The 13,300-nt window shown below is 31.5% G+C and overlaps 1 protein-coding gene across 1 annotated transcript; it reads right to left on the reverse strand.

Annotated features, from left to right (window-relative positions):
• Positions 1 to 2,550: 2,550 nt before the first annotated feature.
• Positions 2,551 to 7,604, reverse strand: LOC132716236 (uncharacterized). Its single transcript, XM_060699469.1, has 3 exons — positions 7,529 to 7,604; positions 6,368 to 6,720; positions 2,551 to 4,350 (listed from the first exon to the last, which is right to left on the reverse strand). Exons 2-3 carry the CDS (start codon positions 6,718 to 6,720, stop codon positions 3,006 to 3,008), a joined length of 1,698 nt encoding a protein of 565 aa, XP_060555452.1. The 5' UTR covers positions 7,529 to 7,604; the 3' UTR covers positions 2,551 to 3,005.
• Between the last annotated feature and the right edge of the window lie 5,696 nt (positions 7,605 to 13,300).

The raw sequence follows: 13,300 nt of genomic DNA on the forward strand, positions 1-13,300 counted from the left end.
CATAATAATAAAGAAACGTTTGCAAAAACGCCCTCTGGTTTAGCGAAATTCGATCGCGTATTAAATGACAAAAACATTCCATTACCGAAAAGTGAAATGGCCACATTTGTACTCGTGTGAGAAGGCGTTAATTTCAGGCGTTTGATTATAACATTATTATAACTGTTAATTTTTGAATGTTATTATGTTTTATTAGTACCTTCTACTAGTACAATCATAATTAATTTATATCGTTTATATATTCCATTGATAAATTGTGAGAAAATGTAATAAATAAAGATATTGTTACCAGTTGTTTCTCTATTTATCCTATTTAATGACTTTATTAGCCATCCCTATAAAATAAATGTTTGCAAATGTTAAACGTTTTTGTAGAAATCAAAACAATAGAGCAACTTTATGTTGTTCATACTTTCAAATGTCAATGACTTGTATTCTAATCAATTTTACATAAGATACAAAAATATACATATTAATGCATATAGATATTTTAATAGTTGTTTGAATGGTAGATCGTAACCGGTTATATTTTCGATCCTTGAAGATCGTTCAGCACGACATTATTGTTGTGCTTGTGGTATTTTTAGGTTCAACTTTTCGGCATTTTCTAATTGGGTGGTTCCAATATTCCTACTTGAATAATGTTGAATCACCCTTAGGATATGTTGCCTGCTTTTTAAATTTGTCTTTTGACGTCTTATCTGTGATATGCAGGCTTCATAACCTCTGATCCCCTTTCAAAATTCCATTTTATTTAGTTCCGCCCATTGTTTTCTCGTTTAGGGCACAGCCTTTTTATTACTTGGGGACCATACGCCGCTTTTCATGGAATGGCACGGAAGTGTCACATTGAAGGTTCCATGATAACCGCCGTATGAACACATCTGCGGATGTTTCTAAATTCAAAATTTTACTATTTCACGTTTAAATGTTGAATTCTGCTTAAGCCGGTGCTAGGGGGCGTGGACGGTAACTTGCACTTTCCAGTACCGTCCATGAACAGGCTCAATCAAACCGAGCCTGCAACATTTATAATTTTGCCGTGTTGGGCTTTCTTTAGGGATTCTGTATTTATCTATTTTATAACAATAGTTAGTAATGGTATATCATAGGCTTTTTGAGGAAAATAAAACAAACATGAAAAATATAATATTTGAATGATTTTCTGACACCTGCAGACGTAAATAGATACAGATATTTGAAGTAAACAATTTGGTGTGCTTAACCTTGAGTAAATATATTAATTTTTACATTGACTGTCAGACGACAATCATTTACCGAGCTGGAGCCGAAAGTGATTAGCATCGCATTTGTTACCAGTAAAGAGCCAGACCACCCTGTGCATCCGTCCGGTCTGACCAGACTCAACACTGCTGGGTGACCAACATAATAACTCCAAAACTGTTTATACAGTTCTAAAAATGGAAGCTTGTTAAGTCAGTTATAAATTTCAAAAGGATAATAATACTCTTAAGAGGTTGATAAGAAGTCGGGGATAGATTTAAATCCAAGTTGTCTTCGACCTCTGCGTGTGACCATTAACTTGGGTTAATGCGTGCAATTTTTTGCCTCACAATAATTCACTAAGTTTCCTCTGAGCCTATTTATTTAAAGGAAATTTGGCAAATATTGAAATAAAGACAAATGACAATTATTTTATACATTAAATAATATTGAATATTAAGGACAACTCTGAATAATATTTTGCATGCATGTATATTACAATACCATTTTATACATATTTCAGCCAGTTTTTGCCTGCAGACATAGACAAATGTATAAGCTATAATGAAAAGGAATTATTTTAATGATTTTGATATCTGGTTAATAGGTTTTCCTTGCTACAAAGGGTAAGTATAGCAATTACGAGTGACATCTTAACTGGCTAGAAAGTTGCCTATCTCTGTTACCTGTGTCTTTGTTTCGACTACTATACAGTCTTCTTCAGTACAAACAATATGTAATATAAAACAGAAATGCAATTAGGCGCTTTATTATAGATTGTAAATTTATATTTAATTGAAATACAATATAATTATGATCAGGAATAACAGATTTCCTATTTTGTTACTAAACTTTGCTGTGTTTGTTAAATGACCAAATATATAGTTTTCTGTCGTTCGCTACCAGTTACTCGTACTTAGTTTCCCTCTTAACCCCCATACATTCTAAATGCTTAAAACTTCTAGATGAAATTTAATATCGTCACGTCTCAGTGTGTTTCAACAAACATGGTATTGTATTACCATGAGAAAAAAAAAACAAGATTTTTTTTAAATATGCATGTATATTCCACAAACTGCTCATGTCAGTAATTGTAAGAGGAAGACAAACAATGTTTAAGGCAAGTATAGTGTGTATATTCTATAGGGAAACATGTGAACTTTACTGCTTAATCTTTCAAACATGTTTAAAAGAATAAGAAAGCATTCTTTAAAACCATTATTTACTATTCATCCAATTCTTTTGAGGCATATTGGTAGCATATAATACCAATATAAATTATCTATCTGAGACGCCTTTGCATTGAATACGTAAAAATATGTAATAAGTGAAGTAAAACATAATTTTTGTCTGTAATTTATTTTGATACAACCATGCAATGATTTCAGTACATCAGGACAGCTGCATATCAGGATGGGTGATTAAGACATTTGTTTACTGTAACTTAGGATGGGCGCTTATGAACGTGTCCATGATTTAAAATGTATTTCCCCAATGTTCGTTATATTTTCAACACTTAAACATCTAATAAACATTTACTATGTTCCTGGCGAATATTAGCCAATTCAGGTGGTATAAGTTTTCTATTGTCGTACTTGTATTATGCTTGGAGAAATTTGTAACAAAATGTAACCGCATATTTTCATCAAATACTGTCACATAAAAGAAGATTATCGTGCTATTTGTCATGTTGCTCATATAAAGTCCAGAACTTGTCAGTTTATTTCAGTTTTCACAAAGATTATGATCAATTGACTATTTTGTGATAATCAAATATTTTACTAACATACATCTGTAGTGATTATCGTTAATTCATTTTTGTAATTATGTCCAACAATCAACTGATGGGTTCTTTTGTCGAAGAATAGGGAGGACGGAAACTTTAATTTGTCAACCAATTCTCCTAGGCATTTCCCCTTTTCATTAAACATCATTACGTTGCCCGAGTAATATCCTGCAAGAAAAATAATGCCATTTTGTGAAATGCAAGCACTTATTATGTTTTTTAGTCGCTCGTTGTTCATAACTGCCCAAACATTTCCTTCCTTATCTAAGCATGCAACTTTACTATAATCTGATACATATATATATTCATCGCCAGTTGCAACTGGGACAATATAATTCGAGTTCGATTTGAACTCTGTTTTATCAAACACTTTATGACAGAAAGTTTTTACAACTGTTCCACTTCTGTTATATACTGTAACGTCTACATTATTATGGCACCATAGTTTGTTATCAAGGAAAACCAGGCCGATACAGTTGCCACATTCAATATCTATTGAATATTTTTTCTTGATTTGTTCATCAATAGAAACAAACAGTATAGTGTTATTTTTCAGTTTAACAGCTACATCTGCCTTGCCCGTCAAACAGATACCCAAAGGATTAGAATTTAAGTTGAATTCATCTTTGATTCCAAAGTCCTTGTTCAGCCTTTTCAGCTTTTTATTAGCGTGGTCTGCTATAAGAATTGTCCCATCGGACAGCTGACAAATACCATATATACTGCATATTTGTTTATCTCTGTCTCCTTTAATACCTACTTCTTTTTGTGACATTTTGCTAACCGATTTATCTTTGGCATTTATGCTACTTGTACTACCAACAATTTGTACCAGACAAGTTGCTGTCATTACATGTTGTATCAACTCATCGTTCTTAAAACATTTAATCTTCCTGTCCTCTTTCTCGACGTCATCATGTTTTTTCTCAGTTTGGGAAAGAATATGTTTTTGTAATATGTGTCTTGCAAATTCTTGCTTTGTATCCAACTCTTTTTGAGTTTCAATTTTAACTCTTAATTCATTGGTATTAGTAATAGCTTGATTAAGAACACTTTCTTCATCTTGAATATCCTTTTTTAAAGCATCGTATTTGAAAAATGTCTTTGCTTTTTCATCAGATGCTAATGCTTTGACTTTGTCGATAATCAAAAGTTCCGTGTTCTCGATGGTTTTTAGAGTTTCATTCTTTTCCTGATCAAGTGCAATGAGATTGGCTTCTTTATTCTGTCTTGATGACTGTATACTAGTCTGTACAGAGTCGATTTGTCGCACTAATTCTGTTTTGTTTACAGGAATACTTGTAGCTGCTTCCTCAAGCTCTTGTATTCCACTGCATTGTCTTAAATATCAACAACAAAATTAACAGTTATAAAAATGATTTACATATTGTACAGTTTAAAGAAACGACAAAAAATGAGCATTCATTGCATTAACTGCGAAACATTTACGCACATGGGAAATTAAACTTAAGCAGAAAAGCTCTATAGTAATTTCAATGATATTGTTGAAAACAGAAAAACAATTGTAATAAACTATGGTGAATGAAAAGAATAATGCTAACATGCCTCGTATTTTTGTCACTATACACAAAGAAGATTAAGAACATGTGTTAAACACTGGTAAGGGACTACATGTATGTGTGGCTTTTCCCTTTTTATACATATTCTCTCTCCAATAACAGAGATAAACAAAGCCTTTTAAGACAATACTAATAGCGCATTTTATTGACATTTTCCGTTATAATTATGTTTTCTGCTTACATGACGCTAAATTGACATGGGGGGGGGGGGTGAAGATATATTTATCGAGCATTTATGCAAACACAATACGCTCTTGTTTGACACGTAAATTTAAAATGTTGAAAAATTATTAAAATAATCTTTGAGAAATAAGGTGAAACATTTTTTTTCTCATTATTTCTTTTGTTTGTTTATTTTTGAACCTTAGCGGAACTGCTCAATACGCAAATTGGCAAAGGAAAATAGCATTTGTGGCCTCCCTTATTTTGTCATGATATTAGTCGGTTTGTTAAAAACCGGTTTGCAGAACATCGGATTGTCAGTCTGATGCAAAAAATTAATCAAACCATTTCCTACACAACAAAACTCCAAACCGGTGTTTAATAGCCGATAAACACCGAGACCGATATTATTTCGATTCAAACATGACAAAATAAGGAAGACAAAACAACAGCAACGGATTTGACGAGTGTTAAAAGTAAGTAACTATTGAAATTCTAGAATAATATTTAAACGATTTTCTCTGTTTTTTAACAACAATAAATACGCTGTATGAAATAAATAATAAGTACAAAATGATTTTTTTACAATAGGCAGGGACGTTGGAAGTTCTTGTAGATTTATTAAAAGGATTATGGGAACTGAGGCCGCGTCTACACTTAGTCAAGTGTCTTACATGTAACATTTAGATAAGCTAAATAAATGGCCCTTTCAACATTTTATCAGGCACAGTTTTTACTGAAATGTCTTATTAAGATTGCACAGGATTTATACATTTGTCTTTGCAATACTATCATGTTTCTGTAAAATGTGTGAATTAAAAAGCGGAAAATGATGCAATTAGCTAAAAACAATGGAGTAAATGAAATGCGTACATTGTTTTTAAATAAATGGAAAACGTGAGAGAGAAAAAATGAGCTTATAAATTGATGCAAATTCCTTTTTTAATGAAAGTTATTCACTAAATGAACAAGGTCATTTAAAATCCATTTTGATTCTACTTTTGAAAAACAGATCTTTTTTTTTTTTTTTTTGCTCATCTGTGTATCAGTGTATCGATTTGTTCCTTTGACCAAGACATTATGAACATTTACTGAAATTTACAGGTCGTGTACACTGAATCAACAACAAAAAAGTCAGAAAATAATCAAAGTAACAGCACTAGCACACCTCCGGGGACACATGATTTGTGTCAAACCGGTGTTATCAGTGTCTTGAAAGCCAAAAACTTTCAAAAAAATAGAACGTGTTCTAATTTTCTCGCAAGGTTTTATCTTCATGAATGTCACATGATTTCTCTTTAAAAATCATTCAAGTAGGGTGTCTACACTATTCAAGTCAAGAGAATGTGATACTTGCATACAAGACTTGAATTGGTGTAGACGCGGCCTAAGAAGAAAAAACAAAGTTAAGTGAAATTAATAAAGTAAGATAAATTTAGGGGAAAAAATGGTTTACTTTAATAAGGCATTTCGTTGTACTAAGAGGCTATAACTAATAATTTATAAGATGTTGCTGGTTTTAAGATACCTAAGCTGAGAACACAAGTGATTACTAACTTCTTTTTATGCCAGAATCATTGATAGAAAGTATCAGTAAGAGATCAGATTTAATTACCTATGGTTTTTAGCAACACATAGAGCACAGTACACCATGTCATGATCACCACAGTACATCTCGATATCCCTGTCAAGATGATAGAGACATTTGAACATTTGGTCCTCATCTGATGTGGTGTGGACAGAACCTTTCTCACAACGTTGAAAATCGTTGTCTTGTAGATTGTGTTTTTTCGTTGCAGACACTTTTCTGTGATGAATCACACATGCTTCACAAAGAAATTCTTTACATTCTGGGCAGTATTTCAGGGATTCTTGAATATTGTCGTCTTCAGCACATGGGGTGCACGTGTACTCAAATACTATATCAGAGCCTAGTACTGGACTACTGTATTCACCTCCTTCTGCCATCTGATGAGATATGAATAGAACTCATTATGTGAAAAATACAAGGAAGCCCAGATTTTAATTGAAGACAATACTTTTAAATCGTTTTCTTCTTATGTGGTTGAGACATAAATCTTTTTTTTTTACTTTCATTCTTTTAAACGACAAGCAAAGTAAAAAAAGTTCATGTAAAACTTATGTCGAATATCATAAATGAAGAAAGGATATTAATAAAAAAAATTATCTGCACAATTTCATATTTATAGATATTGCATCATTAACATGTATTATTCCTAATTTTAAAAGATATATCGTTCTTAAGCATTTTCCGTTATTAATAGATACCAGCATATTTATCATGCATCCATTCTAAAATCTTAGCCGTAACCTATAAATGTATCTCTGTGCCCAAAAATGTAATTTCAACTGAAGACTACAACATGCTGATGAAACCTAAAATCCGTGTACATATTTCATGGGTTAACATAAAAATATGTCACATTATTCGGTTACAACTTTCTTCTTTTCTTACAAATTTCAGAGTCTAAATTTGTTGTATTTTTATCTATATATTTTTTATTATTGTTGCTGCTACTATAATTTTAACCTCATGTACAGTACATTCTAACAAATAATTAGTTTCTTGATAATAAAAATTAAACTGCCGACGTCATCGTGTAACATACTGTATATATCATAATAACTAAGTTAAACTTGCTTAACCTGGTTACTGGTGTATTGTTTAATACTGTTATTTCTCAATATCTTACTTAATATATTGCTTAAGCTAACTGCTAACTTTTCTAAAGAAAAATACATCAGAAACACTTACTTTAGTAATTTTAGTTCCTCTAGTTTCGATTTCGTTTACCTACAAATTTTTAACTTGGTGAATGTGTAACGCCGATTTACATTTCTATGCGTAAACAAGATAACCGTACAGTATATTTTTTACATTTTATTGCATTTTTAGAACAGTTAATCTACCAAGTACACATATATGAAAAGAAACTGATATGTGGTAAATATATTTTATTTCAATGTAAGTTTATATGTAGTTTATAAAAAACCCATAAAATTGAATACTTTGGTAAAATCAAAATGTATTTCCGTTATTTTGAAATATTTTAGTAGCATCAGAATATGCATTAACTTTTTTGCGTGAATGTTATGTCGCATCAACACTGTAATGCTGAAATTTTCTAACTTTCTTGGTGAATGAAGACTTCCCGCTCGTGCTTAGCTTTAGTTTTACAACTGATGTTTCGTAGACTAGCTGAATAGGTACATATAGAGAAACACTTTAATTTATAGATGAAATGTATGAGCCATCATTCGTTGAACATGTATAGTAACTAAAAATAGAAACAAAAGTATAATTAGTACACAATAATAAACATTTGTTAATAAAAACACTATACTTAGACCCTCGCATCTATGTAAATTATTGTAAAGAAACAGGAACTTCGTTTAAACAATTTGTGCTAATGCTAATTAAAAATTACTTGACATTACTTTTATTGAGCATATAGTCCAAAATTTTTGTTTATACATACTGCCGTCCTTGATTTATAATCAACAGCGTGTAATTTTTGGCCATGTTTTCGAGAGAGCTAATATAAGCAATCTCAAAACAAATTTGATGCTCAACCAGTCATTCAAATCAATGAATCAAAGAAATCCTTCCTGGCCAGTCGAAACTGCTGTGGCTACAATTAGCATGCTCTGAGACCTTATCTACAACATTTGGTGATTGAATTTGGAAATTATTTGTATTGATATTGAAGGCTTATTTACGAAACTTGAAGCAATTTAGAACATTATATTAAACTGTTTATTTTTGTACCTTAATATGGAAAAAATAAGTAAGTGTCGTTCGATTGTATGGACAACATTAATTAATAATATAGATCTACTATGCTTTTTTAATTTTTCAATAAAGGTTTACTATTAGCACAATGTCTTAAAGGGATGGCTAATATAGTCATTAATTGGATAAAGGAAAATTGTAATAACATCTTTATTCATTGCATTTTCTCACGATTTCGCGATGAAATATATCGAAAGATAAAAATTTATCATGAATTTACAGGCAGATTATATTTTGTAATAAAATGTTATAATAATCAGATGTTGAAAATAATTTTATAGCCAATTAAACGCCAAAAATAAATACTTTCTAAGACGAGTACAAGTGTGGTCGTTTTTACGACGCCAATGGCATGTTTTGTCATTTAAAGCATAACCGCATTTCACTTATCCATTCCCCAATATTTAAGCTTGAATCATAGTCTCTTAATTATATAACTCGGTAAGACCAAAAGAATGCAATTGTTTATATTTAATTCTCAAAAACTAGAAGTTTGCTTTTAAAAAATCGGGAAACAAAGTGATCCCTCGGAAGCATTGATCACAACAAAATTACAAGAGAATTGCAGACTCGGTTTGATTGAGTCTGTACATGAGGGATAATGAATACGTGCAACATCCCTCACGCCCCCTAGCACCGGCTTGAGCGGTACTCAATTCTCATCACTCAATAGTGCTGGTATCAATGATCCCGAAGGACAAGAAAAATATAACAACACTGAAGTGAAGTATGATGCTTTAAGTCATTAAGCCATTTGTAATGTAACGGTTACTTACATGTATATAGTATTCTAAGAAGAAATACAACTTTAGTATAGTCTTGCTTCAAATTATATAATATAATATTCAACACTGCTTTCTCCATTATAGCCCTATAGCCTATTGATCAATAGGCTATATAAACCACTGACTATCACTCCTGAGGTCCCGGGTTCGATCCTGGGTTACACCCTTGGGATTTTTCAGAGACACTTTCAGTGTTTCCCACCTACATAGAGGTGTACTGGTAAGAAATCCAGGTAATCCTCGCATGTATCAGTGCTATACACTGGGCATGTAAAAGAACCAAGGGGTCTATTCAATAAGAGCTAGGGAGTGGTTCCCGGATTCCCTTGTATCTTAAAGCTGTTTCTTAAATGTATACAATGTATACCTGCTTAGAGTGATCGAAAACGATTTTAAAGCAGTATGATGTAGAAAAAATAGAAAAAATCACTGACAACATTTGCAAGCAAGCAACTTGTGTTAGACTAAAAGTCATATGCATTAAACGACACGTCAGGTATCAAGCTGTAGACAGTCGCCGGGTTATATATAAGGTAAATAACACAGTTGGGTGTCTAAAATCTTAGGGAACTTTTCAATTACTTTTCATTGCGTCAAAGGAAATTAATCCGAAAGGTAAATGGTTGAATAAACCCATAAAAGAAGAAAATATGTAAGTACCAGGTGCTTTTATTCAGTGTTGCAGTATCAGATTAATAGTGGGAGTCTCATAATGTAAAGTTACTTTCATTTTATGTTTTCATTAAGAATTTTATGTTTATTCAATTGAATTTGATATGATATTCATAATGAAATTATTCAAGGAATGACTTAAACTATCAGATAAGCCATTCGAGTTTGGGTTGTATTGTATATTAAATTTGCGAAACAAAATTAGTTTTTATGTATACTGTTTCTTTGTTAGATTCCTTTTTAAGGAATTGTTGATTTAACATAACTTAATGTCATGTTTTTTTATTATAAATGTCACTTGCTTTGACACATGCTGTGAAATTAAATAAAAACGCGAAAAGGTTAGTTCTATGACGTTGTTGGCTTACAAAATCAAGTTGAGCTTCGTCGCAAAAAAGTGCCATTTCACATACGTAGAGCAGGTGTCACTTTTATGATGTGAATGGGTGGATCGGGGGTGGAGTGAGCATCTCGTTATCGGTAAACTTATACGGTTAAACAATAAATGTTAAGGTCGTACGAAGCCGTCCTTAGATGGATCACAACTCTCCGCATATGTCCTTTCAAACGAGTTGATATCTTGTCAGCATATATTTCTTGTAAATTTGCGTCACATTATACTTATATTCCCTGTCCATAACACATATGTTATCTTTGGTAAAGACTGTCAAGGCAATTTGTGCAGTATGACATCTAAGCTAAATACAAAACATTCCATCCCCCACCCAACCCCAAAAAAGGAATATATCTTAAAATGCTTTTAAGTGCTTGTTATTGATGCAGAATTATGGTGTATCTATCATTCAAATTTAAGTTTCGATCAGTTACTGGTAAGTTCTAAAAGAATAAAGGAATGTCTTGTGAAAAGGGGAGAAGTTTGCTTAAGCATAGACCAACTGTAGACCTTGAGGAAGTGTGTGCGCTATTCATGGGCAATATTAACGCTAAAGAGTGTAGGATGCTTTAAAGAATGAATATGATGGTTTATCTTCATTTGCTCCACTCGCCTGTCACATCTTTAATCATGTTACATTTTTGTTTCCATTTTTTCCAACTCTTTTAAGAAAAGTTATCTGAACGCCGATATCAAGCTTGCAATGCAATGATCAGGTAGTGTGTTAGTTTTCCAATTGTAGGATTGTTCCTATTAATGTCCTTCTGGGCTTCTTACCGATGGGTTGTGTTGGGGATGCGTTCACTGAAGGTCGCCCCTTCTTGTTGATCTTATTTTTCATATTTCGTGTTTCATCTTGCGTAGAAATTTCCAAGTAGTTACTTATAACTTATGATGCCTTATAACTTATGATGCAGGTATCTATTTGAATACTTACAAAAATTAATTACATACATTATATATTCATTATTTTTCAAGCCTATTTAAACATGCTCTGCTTATATTAGTTTTATATAGGAAAGTTAAAAATGTAAACAATGTGTAATGACTAAATATTTGTGAAATTAAGTATTTCGGTTGATATGTCTATTAACAATCCCTACTTAATGTACAATGCACTGAATCTGTTTACGGAGGAACGTGGAAACATGATGATTTCGTAATGTTCTGAATAAATAACCAACAACAGGCAGCCCTTACTTTTTATGTTATATTAAAAATAAATGTCAAACTCTTTGTCCTTTTAATATTTTTTACAATAACTACGAGATGATTAATGATATTGTGTCATTATTTAGAACATGCTACATGCTGAATAACATCAAAAGGGTACTTTAATGTTGTTATTGTTTGACAAATATCAAAAATTGGAAAAAGAAAATGTCATTTTCGTGTTTTTCTCTGACATTTATGAAAGGAAATAATAATTATTGAGAACATGAATTTTACGCAAACATTTGCAGATGTACATAGGTTCTGAGACTCCTATAGTGATTTTTCGTAAACTATGACGGCAGATTGAAACCAATATATTAACCAAATGCCATAAGTGATATCCATTGCCGAATGATCTTTTTCCTTTCCGTCGCCTACATCACATGTACCACTCACAACGCTCTTTATTTTATAATGGATTATTTTATAATTCTAATTCTAATGGTTTTGATAAAGTGGCATAAAACGATTGAAAACAAAAGCATCGCTCTAGAATATATTGTTAGTTTTACGCGAGGAATTCTTCCGCTTCTTTACTCTTGATGTCGACACGGACACGTGATAGTCATTATTAATAGAACCTAATAACATTTTAAACGCCCATTCTCAATAAAATAAAGCATTTGAGGTTGAAAAATATTAAAAATTTGATGTTGTCATTGTGTCATTTTTTATCGCTTAAGTAAATGTTTAGGATATTTTGCAAGTTTGCCAGAAATATTTTGAACAAGAAACTATGATATAACAGGATGGCATTTATTTCGGTAATGACACTGTATTTCTTCGGTAACGTAGATTTCAGATCTAATAATGTAACATATTGGCTGCATATTAATAACAAATGTCTGTAAAATATATCAAAATCTGTAAATTCTCTATCTAGAGGGACTTTCTAACCCAGGAAAATTCAAAGAAGTTGGGTACCTTGCTAATTTTCAGTCAATTTCTTCAAAGTTAAATATTCGTAGAAAGCAAAAATAGTCAATTTTGAAAATGATTATTTTATGTCTTCATTCAAAGGATATATATCATATATAATATATTAGAGGTCGAATGCATACACAATTTTTGTATTAGCAATTTTTTGCTCAAAATATTCAACTTTCCACTTTCTTAATATTTGGAAAATTTAGTACTAAACAGTTCGTGAGATCTGATATATATTTATCCCCATATAGGATGTCACGTATGTTTCATTTTATTCAAATGCAAGTAAAGGTTGAGAAAACAATTTTTTTTTTGTAAAATAATTTATATTTATGGATATTATTTTAACATTATTATATATTAGAATGAAATACGGCCAGTAAGCTCTTTGCAGAAACGAAATAGTTGTTGCTGAGAACATCATATACTTGTATATTTTTTAACATTTCTGCTGGTACATCAACATATTATTAACATATCTTTTCCTTTGTAAAAACAATTTTGTGTCTTCTTACATCTAATACAAGGTAACCGTTGCTAACAGGCATGCTAATCCCAACTTTATCTTTAATTTTCAAAAATTGTTGAATTGTAAGTTGGAGTAACGTATGTTCACACTCGCTTATTTATGAACTTTATCACGGAATTCAAACTTACATGTAAAATCGACTTTTTTATTTAGGAATCAAATGCAAATCATTCTATTGTCATAAAAATGCGATTTTATGTTTTTATATATGC

This window comes from Ruditapes philippinarum, unplaced genomic scaffold (genome assembly GCF_026571515.1).
Source record: "Ruditapes philippinarum isolate M1 unplaced genomic scaffold, ASM2657151v2 ctg5687_1_1_1_1, whole genome shotgun sequence".
NCBI lineage: Eukaryota > Metazoa > Mollusca > Bivalvia > Venerida > Veneridae > Ruditapes > Ruditapes philippinarum.

Excerpts from the sequence above, each read along its gene's own strand:
- LOC132716236 (XM_060699469.1), bottom strand. The coding sequence starts at position 6,720 with ATGGCAGAAGGAGGTGAATACAGTAGTCCAGTACTAGGCTCTGATATA. Across the intron at positions 4,351-6,367 it reads TGTGTTGCTAAAAACCATAG|ACAATGCAGTGGAATACAAG; the intron begins GTAATTAAATCT and ends TTGATATTTAAG.